At 41.4% G+C, this 21,210-nt stretch overlaps 2 protein-coding genes across 8 annotated transcripts in view; one reads left to right on the top strand and one right to left on the bottom strand.

Annotated features, from left to right (window-relative positions):
* Window positions 1–21,210, bottom strand: part of LOC100875297 (Dpr-interacting protein delta) — a 228,498-nt gene that overhangs the window by 52,074 nt on the left and 155,214 nt on the right. For 5 of the 7 annotated variants that reach the window (XM_012286375.2, XM_076535191.1, XM_076535190.1 and 2 more), the window contains one exon: window positions 5,471–5,577. In XM_012286375.2, coding sequence (XP_012141765.2) covers window positions 5,471–5,577 — 107 coding nt within the window. Of the gene's footprint in view, window positions 1–5,470; window positions 5,578–7,631; window positions 7,723–21,210 lie in introns of those variants that run through there. The other 2 variants (XM_012286378.2, XM_012286374.2) reach the window with 1 other exon arrangement.
* On the top strand, window positions 7,877–14,433 carry FucTC (alpha-(1,3)-fucosyltransferase C). Its single transcript, XM_003703773.3, has 4 exons — window positions 7,877–8,018; window positions 9,354–9,968; window positions 12,052–12,337; window positions 13,518–14,433. The coding sequence occupies exons 2-4, from the start codon at window positions 9,407–9,409 to the stop codon at window positions 13,870–13,872; spliced, it is 1,203 nt and encodes a 400-aa protein (XP_003703821.2). The 5' UTR covers window positions 7,877–8,018; window positions 9,354–9,406; the 3' UTR covers window positions 13,873–14,433.

The raw sequence follows: 21,210 nt of genomic DNA on the forward strand, positions 1-21,210 counted from the left end.
TAATCAAGCGACATTATCGCGCGGACTTTTATTTAATATTTTTTAACGGTAAGAATAAATTCCGAATAAAAATGGGCCGCAATCAAGCGGATCTCGAGCACGGACTAACTCGACGATTTATCGGCGCGGTAATTAAAAATAATTCCAGGCTTTCGCACAGCGTCCGTAGCGGAGCTGGCGCCAACGCTTGACGCACTCCGTGTAATCAGGTTAGCAAATTAATTATTAAATTCGTTTCCTAATTAGCTAATTACCGAGAGCACTCGAGCGTGCCTCCACAACTTTTGCTCCCGGAAGTGGCTGCCTGATGCCAGAGCCGCTTTTACGTCGCGCGTCACCACGCCAATGATGAACGCTTAAAGTCATTTCCTGCTCATATATTTTGCCGTTTTGTCTCCAAGGTGGAAAACGTGTCGACTTCGTTTAGAGTTCAAGTTCAATTATTTGCATAGTTAATCAATCTCAAATTGACACAACAATTTCTTTGTTTTAACCTCGCGGCTGTGATTAGTTCTCTTCCTACAAATAAATCATAGCAAGGTTAACACTGAGTTAGTGTTTGAAAGTCCTGCCTTGATAATCTCGATATTTTGACAAGCGGTCGTTTAAAACTAGCTTCCGTATTAACGTTATCGTGTGGGAGATAGAATATGCAGATGTGGTTGCAATTTAGAAGAACGAATTATTGTTTTGAAGCAGAGAGATCAGTGGTTAATGCAGAATCGCAAACGGGATATCGTTCTCCGCATCGTATTCCGGTTGCAGGACGTTGTAATTTCAGACCGTCCAGCCCAACGAGATTGCCGTTTCCATGGTTCTCCTCGCAATCTGACCTCCGAATCCATACATATCGTGCGTAATTTTTCCAATTTACCAAACTACCGTACAACCCAACCTCCCTCGGGCGCCAACCCCTATTTTACAAACGAACCGTCAGAACTCATTCAACTTGGTCAACCGAAAGAGTTTCATCGAGTGACTTTTCCGGCTTCCCGGTATAATTAAATCCTGGAAAATTGCTACACATCTACGGATTCTTTCGCTTCGTAAGCAGATAAGATCCTTTGTATCCTAAACAATGGCTTTGATCGAGGGCCAATTCCAGCACAGAAATTCAACCAGAACTAGAGTTTTACGCTCAAGTGAAAAATTGTTGCTATTGGCGATGCAACGCGTGATAAAATAACAGCGATGCGCGGCATGGTGATTCGTTAACGCGCGATGAATGTAACTTGCGGTGAATATGACGTGTGAGTGCAACGCGTAGCGAATGCAGCGTGTGGGGAATGCTGCGGCGATCTAACGCGCGGTGAATACAACTCGTGGCGATTTAACGCGTGGTGAATGCAACGCGTAGCAAACCGATACGCATATTGATTCAAAACGTATTCTATACACGAAGAATAATTAAAAGCAGAAATTTGAAACAGTCGTGTAACATTAAAGTGTTGCACTCGAAGGTAATTTGTCTACAAACAACGACTTTAAAACTTAGTTAAAAAGTTGAATGAATTCTTTCGAGGTTTTATTATTTCTCTACTAATAATTTCCACTGTTGTTTGTTTCACTATGTTTGTATTAGGGGTACCGGAAAGTAATCAAAATTTCGTTTGCTTTCGAAAAACATTTATTTATTAAAGAAATCTCAAATTCCAATCAACAAAATAATTTCCATTATTTTCTAACGCTTTTTGTTAGCGTAAAGGCAATTGTTCGATTCCCTTTTTAAAAAAGTCCTTCAATTTTTCATTGAAAAACTTTGAAGTCATCGAAGAAATTTTGATTACTTTCCGGTACCCCTAATATATCACACGTGTCATATTATAGAATCAGTTAAAAAATGCTCACTTCAAATTATTGTATTAAATAAAATGGTGACTGAGAGTCTCCTCTGGAGCGCAAAGGGTTAATAATATTGTTACGAGTTTGATTCGGGGAAAACATGGAGTGTTTGGATGGGAACATGTTCGAAAACGATGTTCCAGTAGTGTTTTGTGAACATGTTAGCATCGTTCCATGTCGGGCGACACGAGTAAAAAATTTGATGAAACCATGGGGAAATAAGTTTTCTTTTTACCTTTGATCGGGGAGTATCGATGAAATGAGAGTAATGGGAGTTTGAAGTGAACGCAGATGGACGGCTCGATGGTCGTTAAATACGTTGCTCGCGGTACTTCGAACGAGGTAAAATCGTGATTTAATGCGATTTTCTCCACTGATATTTAGTCGAGGAGATTAAAGGGATGCGATGTAACAGCAACGTATCGATGATTAGTGAGAATTTACGTATGAAATCTGATCAATGCTCGATCAGCAAAACAGAGAGCGAAATCTCCGGTCCCATGAAGCCTTTAAGATTACCTTTTATATTTTAAGCAATTGCTCTACGAGACGATTCAAATTGCTGACACCTTTTTATCTTTGTTCAAACTTTTACTAAAACCTTTTGTTTCCACGAAAAATTTCAGTGTTATGACATCTGGAGTCGTTAAAACGAAATCGTAGCGATTTATTAAAACATCTGGTACACAAACTTTCGCGGCATATCGGTTTCTTAGAGAAAGCCCAACCAATACGCCCCGAGTGTATCGTGTTCGATAAAGAAAAGCCCCGAGTTTTATTCCCACGGCGTAGCCGCGCACAAACATCTTTATGATTCCCTGGAATAATGGACGAAGTTGTAAACGTGGACGGGTTTACAGTTTATTGTCGCGGCATTGTAATGCTTACCTCGTCTTCCATGAAACTGGATCAACCGAATTATTAAAATTCTTCTGCGACCTCGCAACACCAACCTCTCCCGACTTTCCGCTGAATTCGTTCCGCGTTGTAATGAATTTTAACGTTACCGTGATTACCATGGGGCGTCAAACTTAATTTGACCATCAACAATTTTTCCCCCGTATTCCCACGGTCCCTAGACTGCGATATCTTGTGACTCGGTTCAGTATGGTGCTCCTTCAGAATTATCGAACTTTGGGACTTTGCTATTTCTGGATTTTGACATTTAGATCTTGCAATTTTTACAACTTGAAAATATTAAAATTTATGAACTCTGGTAGTTTTAGAACATTGAGAATTTTTAGAGATTTCTGGGTTTGGAACTCGTGAACTTAATAAGTTTACTATTACAGTGAAATAATTGCTGCTTTCATAAGGAGCCAGAAAAGTTCTGTAACCTCTTATCAAGAATCCATTATCGTCGATCGTGAATCATTCGAAAATGAAATTCGTTTCCTTCGGGAGCATCCTCGGCTCGCGTCAAAGGTTTCTAATCTCTGTGAAATTCACGCGAGATGGGACAGAGGAAGAGGGAAGTTTCCGGGTTCACGTTGTCGTCCAGGAACTCGCGGTGTTCTCGGAGTAATTGGCTCCGACTAATAAGCGCCTTCGAGCGTGCTGGAGCGTCTTCTGGTCCCGCGTGCAGTCACGTGCACGTGCGTGGAGGACATGCAGAGGTAAACGCGGCGGAAGTTTGAACCAGTCTGGAACACGTGCCGTTTCCATTTACCTTGCACACAGCTCGATCACACGGTTAGCCACGTAATTGCGCGAAATTCTTCGCGATAACGGGACCCCCGTAACCACGGCTTCTAGCTGGACGCAGCCTACTAAGCGATTTTCTTGCGATTCTCCCTTTTTATCGGGCTACCATCGGTTACGAGCGTGTTACACAACGTGGCTTTACTTTGGAATTTCTTATCTCGGGATGTGCAACGTACTCTTTACGACGCGCCATTGCCAATGAAACGACGCTAATTTAAAAAATTCATGAAGTCGTGCTTTTACAAGAATTATACTGTCATAGAAATTGCGACGAGGATCCTAAATTTAACGTGATTGACAAATAAGAAATGAAAGGATTCCGATCGAGTGTCAAAATGACAAGAATTAACGGGGAAGAGTTTTAATAGAAAGTGATGGATAATAATTTAATGTTAATCCAAGAATAAACAGTATTTTGTGTGACAGTTCGAAGATCTTTTATTGAGATGTGAAGTATCTAAGTTTGGAATAAACAAATTATTAACCATCGATTGAATATAAATGAGAAGACGGAGAAGTGGATCGATAGAAAAAACAGCTCGACGGCTGAAATTTATTATAGCTGCAAGATAATAATAGTAAATTAGCTGCGATTGATTTACGATCAGTCAGCCTTTGATTTATCCGAAACGCAGTGAAACGTTAATCTAGTGCAGGTCGTGATGAACACCGTACGTTGTCCAATTTAATTAAATGCAAATAAAAATTCCGCGAATCCCTTTATACCTGCCTCGCCCTGCAAATATTTACCAACCTTCCTCACGTTTCATTGTCGCACCACCGCGTTTCATTTGCATCTATGAAGATACAGGTGAAACTTCAACACGCGTTTAAATCAACGATATAAAAATTAATTTTGTCAAATAATTTAACGAAGGCAGATAAAATCGTTATATGATTTTTTATCGCCGCCGGGATCGATATCCCGCTCGTATTTATGAGGCAACACATTTCCCTCTGGTTATAAAACATATTAACGCGATGGAGGCATAAAAATCTCGAACGCCGTGTCAAACTTCGAGCCAAATGCGAATATTAGCGAACAAGTACACCGGCAATAACGATCCATAATTTTCAGCAAGGATCTTGAAACGCGATACACCCCCAAGCCCCTCGGTTTTTCATCTTCGTGTACTCGTTTCGCTTCAAGTACCTCGTCGTTCGTTTCGATACGTTTGCTCGCGTGTAACGTCGATCTGCCGGTAGGTCGCAGCCCCGAGCGTAGCATCCCAGCTTGTTCACGGGACAACTGATGCGTTTCCAATAGCGGTTGCATAACAGTGGTTCACGATACACCGGTAGAGAAAGACTAGGCAAGGGGTCGGACCGAGATAACGTCCAAGATTCTCCTTCGTCTCTTTTTTCTTCTGGCGGGCCGCGCAGATTGCGGACCACGTTGAAAAAGAACGGACGGAAATTACCGGCACGCCAGCTAGGAAGTATTCGTCGGAATTGCGATGCTAATAACAACCGTTTGATGCGACCAAGGTAATTGAAGGAAGATCGAGGAACGAGAGGAACGCACGGTTTCCTGCTTCCTGTTTCGTTCTTCGCTCTCTTTCCTTCCGCCATCTACGCACGCTCGCGACACACAAATGGTAAAGTAATGTCGAACACGCGTTTCGTTTTACGCGTTTTTTGCGTTCGCCAGGATAAATGATAAAGTGGTTTTACAGGTACTTGCAAATCGTAACGAATGATTAAAACGCGATACCTGTTCCGCGAAGGAAATCGATACGCGATGATGTTGCATGCTCGCGATGTGGGTCAGTCGCGAATATTTTGAATATTAATTTTTCAGGAGCAGACCTACATTCGCTGTTTTTAGTAGGTTCGTTAATATTGTTACGAATTCTCTCTTGGTTTTTCAGAGGTTTCGTAAGAGGCGCGATGCATACGGATAGATACGTGGTGATTTAATTACCTTGTAATTACCGAGGTTCTCCACGACGCAGGGTAGGTTGACGTCTCTCCCCAGTGGCACCGTGACATTTGGTATTGGCTCGGCAAACATTGGCTGGTCGGAGAGGGCTGCGCAAAGAAATTAATCTAATCTGTATTAATGTTCCTCTCAAATCTTAGCAGTGATAAACACATCTCAAGCCCTATGCACCTTGTAATGTTTCAAATTTAAAAACATTCAAGTTTATCACGTTGCAAAAATTGCCTCGAAGGGTTAAAATAGTAAACGAGAGCGCTATATTGCAAAATTAATGCAGGTACAAGATCAGTACGAGATCAAACGATGTATCTGACGTGGAAATTTCAAATAGATAGGTCACAGGAGCGGGACTGAGAAGAATTTTCCAAAGAAGAGGAAAAGGAAGAGGAAGAGGAAGAGGAAAAGGAAGAGGGTGACCGCGAGTCACACCAGTCAAGAAGTCCTTTGGGAAAGTTTCAGGATTGGTCAAGGGTGAAGCGAGAGGGCAGTTGGTTGATCGTTCGAGTGGAATAGGGAAGTCCTCGATTCCATTTCAACACCGCATTCGCCGGAAGTGTACGCAGAAAGAGGAGGAACGCCGGCAGAGAAGTTACATGGACCAATTCTGGGATTCTATAATTCGCGCTTCGAGATATCGCTCGAACGACTAACAAGAAAAGACGCTTATCTATCGAAACAGAAGTTGAAAGTCTTCGTTTCGAAATTGTTGTCGCTAAAGAACGAATGTTTATCGTATTAATGTCCCAGTCTGTGTACAACTGTGTGAACTCTCGTCGAATCTTTGATAAAGCTATTTACAGTATCTTTCCTTCCGGACTCGCGACCGGAAAGATTGTCAGTTTTACATGGCCGCGTTTGATTGATCGAAGCAAATCTCGAGCAGACGGCCATTAAAACGGTAAGTCGATTCGCTTGGCCGCGTCTAGCCGGCAGAAGTTCCTTTCGTAAATCACGACATCGAGCGCACGTAATTCTCTTTCTCTGTTCGTCGACCGCAATAGGAACATCCGGCTCTTTCGACCGCGATTATAAAGAGCCAACTTTTACGATTGAGTGATATAAGGAGCGAAGTTATACGCCCGCTAAGTCGTTCCATTTCCTCGACGAATACCACTTAATCGTGCTTTCTCGCCCTCTATGAGTTTCAATTTCGTCGACGATCTGTCGATAAAATCTGTACGTCTCCGTTCCTCCTATCGATCTTCCTTTTCATCGCGCCTCGTGATCCTCCCATTATTTTTATTTTCGGTACAGTCAAATTGGAGCGACAGCTTTTTTTACTTCACGCGGGTATATTATTTCCTTTCGCACGGTAGTTAAGATCGTTCTTTCGAAGTTACAAACTAACAAGGAATCAGATGGCCGGTTTTTACGCGATACGAGAGAAATGGCGTGCGAGCAGGTGCGTGAATAGGACGAGATATATTTCGCAGTGACCTCCGCGATCTGCCAAGCGTTTCAACTCTACCATACCGTGACTCTGTTGTGCGCATTTTCTTTTCCAGCTACTAGGGAGTGGTAGAATAAAATTAAATGACCATGAGACTATTTCGCTGTTGTCCTGATTACCAAACGGAGATGTAAGAATGAAATATAGGAACATGGACATCCGAGAATGTGCAAATTGAGCTATGTAGAAATCTAACAGTATATGACTTCAAGGCTGTAGGGCTATAATAGACATATAAAGGTATAAGGCAAGGGTGGCCAAGCTTCTTGATAGTCCAAGCCATTTTTCAAAATTTGAAATGTTTCGCGAGCAGTTTTCGATGAGTCATATCATTCTTAACTTGGACGGAAATGAAATTTGTTGCAACGTTGCACTTAGTCTTTCATATTTGTCGTCAGTAATTTCAAAGACATTTTGAAACACATACGGAACGATAATAATTTTTTAAAATATAATAGCACAGAAATGAAAAGGGAACTTGGGTACATTTATCGAGCGCCACAAATAATCCTTCGAAGAGCCGCAGGTTGGCCCCCCTGGTATAAGGATTTATACAGGAGCGTAACAAATGTCTACACATCCTAGCGCACATAGAGTGTCAGTCACCGATTAAAATTACAGACAAACGTGTTAATTAACATAAAAAAAATTATTCAAAGTATCGAATGAGCGATTGAAAGAAATTCCCCCTACCAGATATTGCATCTTCCGTCCTAGTAGAGATAATGGCGTGTACAGGTTGCGTTCGTTCAGTCGAGTTGTAACTGTTGTGTCTGACGGTCATAGCGGCACGCGACTCCCTAGTTTTGTGACGTATATCGGTGACTAATTTCGGTTTTTATTTCACTAATCTGTCCTTGTTGCATCGGCTGGAACTCACGACGAAGAGTCGTGCACACACGAAAAACGAGAATATTGTGGAAGAACAAAAGGAAACGCGCGCGAAACCAAGGACGGCGAGCATGGATACAAAAATTTACGAGACGACTTCTCTGAAAGTTATCCGCGATTGGGTCTCGACTAACTCTTGCATCGAATACCTGTGTCGCACATTTGGATCTTACGCGTGACGTAATCAAGGTGAATCACTGCATATTCAAATTTTTTATTCGTGGTGTTTATTTGTGTACCATTTAAAACTTCATATATTAATTTTGTAATTGAATGAATAAGAGAAAAACCTTTCGAAAAACATTTCGACAAACCTTTCGGTCGGATTTTCTAGAAACGTCTGTTCCTAGAAAACTCATATAGAACTCGTATATATGGAGCATTAAATAATTTAGTGAAATCAAATATTGATCGTCTATAAACGTATCCATTTGATACGAATCAATTGTTGTGTGCTCCATTGTTTTGTAGACAGTTTTATGACTACAGTCAAATTCAGTTCGTTATATCGTTGACTCATATTTTTAACGTTGCTAGGCGATATCATTTTCTGAATATAAAATGTTTCTCAGAAATATATCCATCAAAAGAGTATTTGTTACGTGGCTTTGTAAATTCGTCAACTGTTATCCAGGTTTTGTATTAAAAGGTATTTTCAAGCAGGACACGTGGATCCATGAAGATAGCCGCAATATCAAAGGTGAAAGCTGTTCATATTTGATCGACGAGAGCAATCGGAATTCTCCGGTGAATCTGTCGCTACGCGTTGTTTGACCAAGTTTTGTGTCGCCACCGGTTGTATCGCTATACAAATATTGTGTTGTAATTTTGTAAAATATGTCATTACGCGGTAGAATTGCATCTGCAATTTTTTATTAAAATTCTGTGGGATTCAAATAATTACGTGTGTTTAATGATTTAATATCTTTATTGCTTCTGGCAATGTTATCGATCATGTTTCATTACGGTTATAATGCATGTACTATTATTTACTTATCGTTATGTTATTTATGGAATGTCGCAGCGTGCCTGCGCATAAAACTTGGGTCACACCCTTCATAGGGTTAAACAGTGAGTCAACGAGGGGTTTCACGAGGGGATACATTCGCTATCCGGCAGTTGCCGACGAACGTTCGAAAACGAAGGTCACTTCCGTCGTGACTGCTAAAAAGTGCGTTCAATTTTCACGAAGGTGAATAACGATTCGAGGAATTCTGAAATTGAACGGTTCAAAGATATCGAAATCCCGAGACCTAATTGAGTATGCAAGAATTTGGAAACTAATCTTTTAGCAGGTTGCCATAAACACGTGACATAACGCGTCGCCATATACCGCGTGTGGTCGTACAGCACGTGGCAACGCGTTTCAAGTTGATCAAAAAGTTTTCCACGTTGATATTGCGGTGAATGGAGTTGTCTTACAATGACACGCTAATATGCATGAAAATCGTATAAAGACAATTGAAATATTAAGAGTTTGACTAAATTTCACCGTCTTCTCAAGGAAATCCATATTGGTTACAGCGGGTCGGAGTAAAATCTCAACGGGGGATCGCGAAAGGTCAAAGAGGATCGACATGAAATCATGGATCCTCGGCAAATCCAGTCTGATCGTTCTCTTGACTTTCATCTTCTCCCTGTACTTCCTGTCCTTCTACTTCAATTGTCGGATCTACGACATCCTGCGTCTTCGAAGGATAATGGCGGACGACTCGCGCGTCGTCAACACCACCAAGAAGATTTTATTTTGGAACACGATGTTCGGAAAGAAAATGTTCTACACGGGTGAAGACGATATTTTTCGCGATTGTCCGGTGAACGATTGTTACGCTACTTACGACAGGAGTTACGCGAATCTGACAGACTTCGACGCCGTTTTATTTCATAACAATGACTTTGATCTAGCCGATCTGCCGGCGAAGAGAAGCTCGAAGCAGTATTACGTTTTCGTGAATTTGGAGAGCCCGACCAACAGGCCACTGGTTAGCAATTTTTTAGAGGATTTCTTTAATCTCACGATGACGTACAGGTTGGACAGTGATGTCGCGTGGTACTACGGGATCGTCAGGGATTTGAACACTAAACAATTTGTTGCTCCTAGTCGAGACGTTAGCTGGAAAGCGTTTTACAATCGGTCAGGTAAGCTACCGCTTATGTAAAGATTTATTCATTGTTAAGATTTTATTGCAATGTTATGAGCAACAATAGGGCTATAATTATAATCGATTACGTTCTGTTTTCAATATTTTATAAAAGAAGAATTGGTTTTATAACCACGGTGTCGAAAGACGAGAGAAGGAAAAATGATAAAAATTCGTTTCTGAATGGGATATGATTTCACCGTAATCACGATTTAACAAGTTGTACAAGATCTTTGGGATATTGAACGGTACGCCGAACACGTTTCGTAAGCGGTTCTTACTCCGCAGAAAGAGAACGTAATTCTTTAGAAGATGAGAGATCTTTAAGCCAACCGAGTACATAATTCTTCGATTCTTTCAACTTTGATCTTTTTATTCCCCTATTCAGCAATTCCTCGATTTTACGATTCCATATCCTTCGGATCCATCGATTTATCTATTTCATTAATCTTTAATTCTTACGTTCTTCTCCTCATTCTTAGATTTGTCGAGACTCGGTGATTCGCTACTATTCGACAATTTTACAACTCTACCGGTCCTTGAACTTGTTCTTTTATTCATTCCATCTCGATCTTGCGTTGATTGGGAAGATTGGGTCGACATGTTTTTAGGAGTTCGTCATTCGAATAACTTTCTTATTTGCTTAATCATCGAGTTATCGGGTCAATAGTCACATGGCCCACACGTTGCTTCGATAATACGTGGCCATTTATCACTCGTAACTATCGACATAATTAGAATGTCTTTTACGGCTAACAACGTTGACCTGTCATTTAAAAATTTGACAGAATGAATTTTTCAGCAGCTATTCGTTTCCAATATACAATGCACCTGTAATCGTTTACGATGGTAATGCACGCGACAAAACATCGTATTGCGGGATCGGAGAATTCGAGATTCGAGTAATCCGATTTGTATCACAGAAATATGTAATTGGTATTGGATACCGAATGTTTCGACGAGTGCAATCGGAGTCATTAACTAATCGCATTTACTACGGAATTATCGAGCTCGAGGCAAAAACGTTCGCATTGATTTCGCAAATTGCCATCGCATCGAAACTTTTCTGTAGGAATTTTTTATCGGTTTTTTCCTCTTCCAAAAAATGAGAATGCTAGAAAATAAATATCGCGTAGGATGGTAAGGTGTCTTTTTGCGTAATCGGGTTACGCAAGCGACGCGCGAAACGTTCATGTAAATGCGGTAATTAAAGCTCTGCTGATGAATTTATTAACTTCATTAACTGTCTCTGCAAACGACCTATTTTCACGTCCATCTGTTCCAACGACTGTTACGTCCTCCTGTCGTCGGAACGCTTCGATCGCTTCGGATTTATTACTCGAAATCTAGATTTTAGTTTAATTGAAACCTCTAGCCGTTTCTTTGGATTTGTCACAGAGTGAAATCGTTAAATATGCAAACTTATAATACATGGTCTAGTTCATTAATAATTAGATAAGTGTCAAATGTTTTTTGACATAGTTTCACATTTAAATCCCTTAACTTATTTATACACTCAGACTTCTTTACAGAAAGAATTACTACTGCTATTTGAAATAAATTTAATCCTTTGAGCTCGAGAGGTGACTCAGTCACCATTTTATTGAATACAATAATTTGTAATAAGCATTTTTTAACTGATTCTATAATATGACACGTGTGATGCAGAAACATAGTGAAACAAATAATACTGGAAATTATTAGTAGAGAAATAATAACCTCAAAAAAAATTCATTTAACTTTTTAACTAAGTTTTAAAGATGCTGTTTGCAAACAGTCAAATTACTTTCGAGTGCAAATGGTTAACAATTTCAAACCGCAGACTATGGTGAATATTCAAAAATTGATTGATTGATTGATTCTTGTTGCGGGCATCGACTACTGTGGTCATTAGCCCGAGAATATTCAAAGAGTCTATGACAAAATTTTCTTTTTCGAGCACCCTGTATATTTCCCTATTATGAGTTATAAAAATGAGTTCCACGAACCGGTCGTTAAAAACTCGTCAACTTATTCAAAGAACACGTTAGAGGAATCTAGGCCCAGCATATACATTCCTGATTGTTTTGATTCCTAAACAGAGGAAACCGATTGGAAGAAGTGGTCGTCAGACTCGATTCGAGGGAAAAGAAGACCGATAGTGTGGTTCGTGAGCAACTGCGAGGCGAAGAGTGGCCGGCAGGAGTACGTGCGAGAGCTATCCAGACACATACCCGTGGACGTTTATGGGAATTGCGGCAACATGTATTGTCCCCGTAGCACGGATTGTTTCGCGGAGATCGCGGAACCCGGTTACTTTTTCTACCTGTCTTTAGAGAACTCTCTCTGCGAGGATTACGTAACCGAGAAGCTGTTCAATGCCCTCAGGTAAAAACAATGACCAGGTTGGGTACGATTTCAACGATAAAATTGTCAGTCGCAGCGCACAATTTCCAGACCGATTTCGAATGACAACCGACTGGCGGACTCATTTCGTGAATTGAAAACGAGGCCTGAACGCGTACGCCGACCCTCTGGAATTGTTCCGACACGTGCTCGTGTTGCGAACGATTCCCTCTGACAACTCTTCCCCTCCCTCCGTTCGCTTTGTTCGCGTTTTTTTTCATTCCGTTGTATTTTAAGCGTTTGGCTCGTTCGGGGGTAGCTTACCGCGATTATTAACCCTTTAACTAGAAACGACAGGCACACGCGCGTTTTAAATGACTTTGGTTATGTATCAAAAGCACACCAGAGCTTTGACATGGCGTAACGATACTCTGCCACTCGGAAAGTTGCGGTCGTCATTTTAATTTTTTATGCAATCGATTGCTTGAAATTTTAATAACAGAAGGATGTACGATCTTTAATTAACTCTTCATCTTCGTACGTTGCAAAAGTAATATGTCTAAACGAGCGGTTAAAAATTTAACGAGTTGCTTTAAAAATTTAACTTGGTACATCTCTTAGATTCTTGCGATCAACTTCGTACAACGTTTTGCGATTTTGTTGGCAATTAAGGACTAGTATTCCGAACGCACGTGGAGCGTGTGATGGTTAGGACAGGTGGTGTTTGGATCTCTTGATACATGGGACGCGTGATATTTTAGACGTGTGGTGTTTGGTATGCGTGAGATTTGCTACGCGTGGCTAATTGAGCTGTGATAGTTGGAACGCGCTGTGATTGGGGTGTGTGACAGTTCGGATGCGTGATAGTTAAACCGCATTAGTTGGGATTTATAATAATTAGGTCCTGTGGTAGTTGAAATGCAAGGTAACCCATGAAAGGGTAACTGAATACGTGGTATTTCGAACACGTGGCATGCGTAATACCTTGAACGCCAGATATTTTCAGTACGTATTATTTCGAACACGTGATACTTTACTCACGTTTTCGAAAGATATGTAACGTGTGCTAATCGATCAGGCACAACATGTAATAATAAAACTGTAAGATTTCTCGCTATGAAAGTCGAACTTTACAGTAAAGATTGCGATATAACAGATCAAGCATCGAAGGTTCTCAGTTCCAGCAGTCGTACTTAAAAATGGTCTTCTCTTTCGTTCGCAGGTACAACGTGGTGCCAATTGTATACGGAGGTGCCAACTACAGCCAGTTCGCACCTCCTCGGTCTTACATAAACGTGTTCGACTTTGATACGCCAAAGGATCTAGCTGAATATTTAAAGAAGTTAATGAGGAATCCCTTCGAATACGGTAGGTACTTCGAATGGAAGAAATATTACGTGATCGAGGGAGGCGTTCACGAGGCAAAGTGCAATTTGTGCAAATTTCTGCACGAGAAACAGGAACCACGGATGTACAACCCGTTGTCCGATTGGTACAGCAAGTCAAAATGTCCGTTGCAAAATTTCCTACGTTCCCAGAATTACGTGTCGGGTAACACGTTGAAACATCAAGACTGATATAGCACGTAGTTCGCAAAATGTTACGTGTTGCGTAGCTTGTAGAACTTTTTAGGCAAACGTCGAATGTTCCAAACTGCACGATAAGAGTAGAAATATATTTTTATATTTGATTTCATGAATCGCGATGATCTTTTCATATATTTTTTCACAATATCGTGTAACAAAAATTGCGGGTGATATGCTGTGCTTGGCTTTCAACGACAATCGAAGACATATCTCTAAGATAAATTATTTTTACGATAAACAAAATTGAGGGTAAAATTAATTTGGACTCGAAGAGTGCTTATTTTTCAACGATTCCGATAACGAATGTTTTCGTTAAAAAACAGTCCATTAAAAATGGAATTGCCGATGAACTGAAACGAGGTTTCGAACGACAAACCGGATACGAATCTCATTACTTTGTTCTATAAGCGCACTAGTCGCTACTTTAAAAATAGAGTAGGTCTCGAATAAATTATTGAAACGTTTAACTTCCGACAGCACGATGTTACTTGTTAAAAATGTACATATCGACCAAACCTTTTCAGTTTTTAAATAAAGTTATTTCTATACAAATTGCCTTTTTGATACTCCATCCACACAAATAAAAAATTCCCCCATTTGTATAACATTTGCATTACTGTGATTTATTTTCGTTTTAAAATAAACAAGGAATTTGTTATCTTTGAAAGAAAAAAATCAATGTGTTAATCCGTTTAAGTATGTTTAGTACTGTGATGTATAGTCCAAAGTCTAAAATATTGTATGTAAAAGAATATAGGTGAAATGATGGAAAGAACTTTATGCGTCACTAAAGCCGATACATAAAATTTATGTATCGCCAGTCTTATCGCGACGATAGCGATACGAAAATAGGAACGAAAGCAGTTCAGTTTTTGAACGTAAAATAAAACTTTGACTAACGATTTACTTGATCTTCCATGATCAACTAAATGCGTTCCAATCGAATGATACAGAAATAAGATATTCGTTTCTGATTGGTGGTTCATCCACGTATGGGGAACACGAGTCGAGACATTCAAAACATTCTTAATGAAATCAGCGGTTCAGATGATTCTCGACTATGATCTGTAATGAATGATTCACTTGAATACAGGTGATTTATAGCTACAAAATTCTGGACATGAATTTTACTTTCACACTTTCATTGTATGATTTGTACTTAAAAATTAATTCTATTACGTTATGACACCTCAAAGAAGATAATAATAATTATTACAAATGATATGATAACCCTAAATACCTTTCGTACAAAGTTCAACTATGTTTTATGTAACGAAACCAAGTGTCCGGATACTTATGGACGGTAGTGTATCTATTTTAGCTCGTTTTTCGTTGTTATTGCCTAACGGACTTAGCGATTCCTTCTGCAGCTCGTAATCTTGAACGCTGCACACCGGAACTGCCGTGAAACGGCTTTTAAATAGAAATAAGCGTAGGAACCGTGGCACTGTAACGAGCAAGGAGCGCCAGGAAACTGTCGTGGCCATTTCTCGAATGGCGTCGACGTTAAACGAACCCAATGGATCGCGATTCTGAATTTTTCACTAATTACCGGGCTCGTCCATTTCCACGACTTGGACACTCGAATAAAAATGTTTCTAATTGATATTTTGCTCGCAAACAAGTTCATTTTTCCCGGGTGTCCATCGTTTCTCGGTAATTGACGTATCGAATAATTTGACAAAGTTCGGCCCGAATTATTGATCCGTTTCCAACACGTCAAGCAATCAGACGGAAAAATTTGTTTATCCGTCGATGAATCGGCGTAACAAAATAAAATGCGAGTACAGTATCAGTTTTTATTTTCCATCAACCGAAATCACTCGATACACATTCTTTCCATTTTTTGTTCCAATATTTTTTGACAGTCTGTGAAAAATAGACACGTACATTGAAATTCGAAACGATACAAAAACTCGCCGTATTTTCCCTTTTTGGAGCGAGAAAATGACGGAAGCGTTATGGAAAATGTAAGTCAATTCTCGAATTTCCAGTCGTGCCTCCAATTTCCAAATTCTCTTTTCGCAAACCTTTAAATTCCCAAAGTTCCAAATTTCCAAACAATTTCTGCCCATAAGAGTTTCGCGTGCAACGCGTGATGTCCACTTTCGCACACTCCTCTGCATTTTTCCGCACGCTTCTGGTAATAAACGTTTGCAATCACAGCCGGGTGTCGATAACACGTGTTGTGTTTCCGACACACCATCGACGTCCGTGGCCGTTTTCACATGGTAATAATTAATGTCGCGTTTGCTAATTTCCGATTTAAATATGTGGAGACGAGCCGTGTTACATGTTGCACGGGTATGTTCGTAAAGTGCAGTTTCGAGTTACGCGAAGTAATGAGCGGGGTTACGGAAGATCCGTCACCGAGAAACACCGATATCCAGTTACTTTATAATGAACAAACACGGTGGTTGACTGCAATTTGCACGGTCCGATGCTTTCGCGATTACTTATTCGATCGTTCTTAACGATATCTTTTTCTGAACAAATGTTTAATCGGTGTCGACATGAAACGAACAAGCTATTAATGTCATTTATACTCCTCTGATCATATCTCTTTTAAGCACGTACTTTTGCTCTGTTTATCTACGATCTTAAAATACACTGGAAATTATTTAAGAACTTATCCTTGCATCTTAAAGAAACCAGTATGAGAACATTTTTCTTTCATCAAATTTTCGTTCATCAAAATTGCAGATTGTACTGTTGAAATAGAACGAGGAAACGAATAAAAATATTTGCATTCCTAAAAATGTTTCAAAAACTTGACAGTAAAATTGGACAAAATTCCAAGAGCACAACATTGATTAAAACAGAGTTTTAGTAGTAAAAAACGAGATAAAACTATGTTTTGCCATTTAGAGATGGCCGACTAAAAAGTGGATGTCATAATATTATTTCTTTCGGTCCGATCGTTCAACGATAACGATCGTTAATCAATAGAATTGTTCGCAAACAACAATACTTTGTTTTTCTGGCCTGAGCGTATGAATAGCACGACCGGTACGAATCACAATTTTTCAATTATTATTTTTCAATAGTTGCTGCGTTACGGATCGGACGCGCGTGTCAAGTGATATTTCTGAACACAATACTCACGTTCCTCCTCTATTTTAAACATTTCGAAAACGTATTGTTAGCGCTCTTCATGTTTTTCAACGGTAATAAAACTGTCGGCCTCCGTTATCTCGTACAATTTTGTCTAGTTAACAGTATCCAAGTACTTATCCATGCCACGTTACTTCGAAAGAGGAGCGCTTGAACGTAATCGAAAACAAAGCCATTGTGTAGCTAAATGGAAAAATAGATTACGCAAAGTAATAACGATTTTTGTACACAACTTTATCAGTTTTTATTTTACCTTGTTTTCCTGGTAAACTGGGTGTACAGGAATTTCTACTACAGATTTCTATTAGCGGTACCATTTTAGTATGCAGATGACATGTAACGTGTAATGGTACATAGCGTAATTTCATTACACGTGACTATGTTTAAAAATGCATTATATGGCGATACGCTTGATGAGACAATGCGTGGAGGTGTTATGCGTACAAATGCAACGCGTGAAAGTGCAATGCGTAGAAATACTTTGCGTGGAAGTAGAACGCGTGGTATTGCAACGGGTGAGAATGCAGCGCGAGGAGATGCGACGCGTAAAAGTGCATTGCATGGGAATGCAGCGAGTGGAAGTGCAGCGGAAAAGTGCAGCGCGAGGATGCAACGAATGGAGATGTATCACGCAGGAATGCAACGCGTGAAAATGCAACGGGTAGAAATACTTTGCGTAGAAGTAGAAGGCGTGGTACTGCAACGCTAGTATTGCAACGCGTGAGAATGCAACGCGTGGAAATGCAGCGCTTGGAGATGCAACGCGTGAGAATGCAACACATGGAGATGCAGCGCGTGGAGATGCAAGGCGTGAGAATGCAACGCATGGAGATGCCGCGGTTGGAGATGCAACGCATGGAGTTGCAGCGCGTGGAGATGCAACGCGTGAGAATGCAATGCATGGAGTTGCAGCGCGTGGAGATGCAGCGCGTGGAGATGCAACGCGTAAGAATGCAACACATGGAGATGCAGCGCGTGGAGATGCAACGCGTGAGAATGCAACGCATGGGGATGTAGCGCGTGGAGATGCAGTGCGTGGAGATGCAACGCGTGAGAATGCAACGCATGGAGTTGCAGCGCGTGGAGATGCAACGCGTGAGAATGCAACGCATGGGGATGTAGCGCGTGGAGATGCAGTGCGTGGAGATGCAACGCGTGAGAATGCAATGCATGGAGTTGCAGCGCGTGGAGATGCAACGCGTGACTATGCAACGCATGGAGTTGCAGCGCGTGGAGATGCAACGCGTAAAAGTGCATTGCATGGAAATGCAACGCGTGAAAGTGCATCGTGTAGATCTGCAACGCGTGTAACGTGCTGACATGCAACACGTGGCTACTCGATGCGTGTAAACGAAGCAGCATTGAACACGCAATGCAACGCGTGCTACATAACGTGACCAACCATCAATCAGAAAAGATCAAAATATAAGAGTAACATTAATAACAATCCCGCTAATTAAATGCCTAGTTCCATGTCCAAAGCCTTGTAAAGCGGACCTATTAAATCACGCGAAAAATCAATTAGCTTCCACACACCATTGAGTGTAATTCGACCAGCAGAATGAAGTTCTTTTAGTACTATTTTAGAACTGTTCTCTAATTGGTCGACATAAGCGGGGTTGTTTACGAAGGATGCCATAAATGGAGCGGATTATGCGAAACTCGTGGAAGTGTTGCTCGAACGATTCACATACAATCTGCAAATGGACTTGTCGAAGCGTTATGCAACTGCAACGACAAGTTCCCTGTTAAGCAACTGAAACGCGATTGCAAAATGAGCCTTTTCGAGCCAGCGACTGATCATCGAAGGAATTGTTCGTTGTGGCGAAAATCTATTTCCACGCAGATGTTGTTTACCAGCCGAAGAAATATGAGGCACCGTTACGAGCGACGACTTCAAGTTTTCCGGAGTATTGTACGAGTTTTCAATTAACGAGCGGGATCGCTTGAAACGAAGCTTCTCCGCCTGATTCGCGTTTCTTTTTGTTCAAAGAGGCTATTGTTGCTTTCGCAACCTTCAAAGCTTCCATGCATTCCGTTATTATCGCTACTTCTTTAATGTACCTTTAAATTACTGTAATGCAATTGAAGACAAAAGATCATGACGAGGTTGGGGAGATAATATTGCATTTACGAGTTAAATCCCTACTTCATCGATTTGGACGATCATAGTCAGTAATAGTGCTAAGTCTCTAACTTCCATGCGGAGAAATCTTTGAAAAGTTCCAGGTTACCCATAAATCCTTTTCAAGATGCATCGTGAAGTATTTAACTCGTGCTGGATTAATGCCTGCAATTTCATCTCTGGCGTTTACTTTTCATGAGTGGGGATGCAACGCGTGAGAATGCAACGCATGGAGATGCAGCGCGTGGAGATGCAACGCATGGAGTTGCAGCGCGTGGAGATGCAACGCATGGAGTTGCAGCGCGTGGAGTTGCAGCGCGTGGAGATGCAGCGCGTGGAGATGCAACGCGTGAGAATGCAGCGCTTGGAGATGCAACGCGTGAGAATGCAGCGCTTGGAGATGCAACGCGTGAGAATGCAACACATGGAGATGCATCGCGTGGAGATGCAACGCGTGAGAATGCAACGCATGGAGATGCAGCGCGTGGAAATGCAACGCATGGAGTTGCAGCGCGTGGAGATGCAACGCATGGAGTTGCAGCGCGTGGAGTTGCAGCGCGTGGAGATGCAACACGTGAGAATGCAACGCATGGAGATGCAGCGCGTGGAGTTGCAGCGCGTGGAGATGCAACACGTGAGAATGCAACGCATGGAGATGCAGCGCGTGGAGATGCAACGCATGGAGTTGCAGCGCGTGGAGATGCAACGCGTGAAAATGCAGCGCTTGGAGATGCAACGCGTGAGAATGCAACACATGGAGATGCAACGCGTGAGAATGCAACACATGGAGACGCATCGCGTGAAGATGCAACGCGCGAGAATGCAACGCATGGAGATGCAGCGCGTGGAGATGCAACGCACAAAGTTGCAGCGCGTTAATCCGTTGACAGCTATTGCAATGGTAACAAGCGGATGTACAATTGCATCTATCATTCGGAAAAAGTTTAACACCATCTATCAATCTACTATGAACGTATAATTAATACTTTGACAGCCGTTGTACATAGTTTTCTGTACAGTTATCGATTGCAGTGTGACTAATCTTGTATGAAAGAAACATTTTACAACCCTTCCAAGGTAGGCTCGTTATAAAAAAGTAAAATTGGAAAGATGGGCTATAAAAATGTTAATCTTCGACTTTTAACGACGCACTAACGATCGTGCGTAATATCGTTTGCATTCGTCACCGGGCAGGGCTACATGCAGTCGATCGATAAAACGTATAAAGAAGACATGCAGGTGTCGATCGGTGCTCGTTATCCGGTCGCAATAGAGTTTTCAAGCCGGGTACAGTCTATTCCCCTTTATCAACCGTTTACGCCCTGCTCGTCGAGTCTCGTGGCGATATTTGTGGAACAACACATCGTGTTCGACGCACCGCGTGCACGGCTTAATAATTTGATTAATTGCCAGAGATATCCTCTCGCGCGGCTCCAATCAATTCTATTAACTGGCTGTTGCACGCGTCGATAGAAAAGGGGCAGCAGCGTATCGCTGCTTGGATTCCCATCGATCCGCCCATCGAGATATCGTATCGTTTCGGTTGTTCGCTCTTATTTCTCGCTCGCTAGCATCATCGAGCTGATTAACGCTGCGAGCTTTGGTCACTTTATTTCGCTAATTAACGCCGATAATTGATTTTACAGGTATCCTCTGCCGGGATAATGTAACGCGAGGGGTGTTGAAAGATCTTACAAAATGAAGCCGCTAGCGAAACGGTAGCTTTACTACCGCTTTGCACGATATAGCCGAAGAATGATGAATCTAGGGGTAGTCGTGACTCGCTCGTGGCGATAACGATGTCTTAATACCGGGGCGAGCCGGAACGGTATAGCCGGTTGTTTCAGCGAGTTGAAACACCTTATTGATGTACTTATCCTCGAAGGTTGTCGTGTCGCGGGAAAATTTACAGCGCGCAGCAACCGCGACTATTCGAGGAAGGCTGTAAAACTTATAGTCGGAAGGTTTACGGTATTATTTTAATTCTTGCCACCCTAAAATGTAATCTATAGTTGGCCATAGTATCTAACGATCGTTTAGCCATCCTCGGTGGCGTAAGGGGGTTAATGGTATTACCGCGTTCAACGTTC

This window comes from Megachile rotundata, chromosome 9 (assembly GCF_050947335.1).
Source record: "Megachile rotundata isolate GNS110a chromosome 9, iyMegRotu1, whole genome shotgun sequence".
NCBI classification, from domain to species: Eukaryota; Metazoa; Arthropoda; class Insecta; order Hymenoptera; family Megachilidae; genus Megachile; species Megachile rotundata.

Coding starts and splice junctions, on each gene's coding strand:
- FucTC (XM_003703773.3), top strand. CDS start 9,407: ATGAAATCATGGATCCTCGGCAAATCCAGTCTGATCGTTCTCTTGACT. Junction 9,969..12,051: donor AGCGTTTTACAATCGGTCAG/GTAAGCTACCGC, acceptor ATTCCTAAACAG/AGGAAACCGATTGGAAGAAG. Junction 12,338..13,517: donor AAGCTGTTCAATGCCCTCAG/GTAAAAACAATG, acceptor TTTCGTTCGCAG/GTACAACGTGGTGCCAATTG.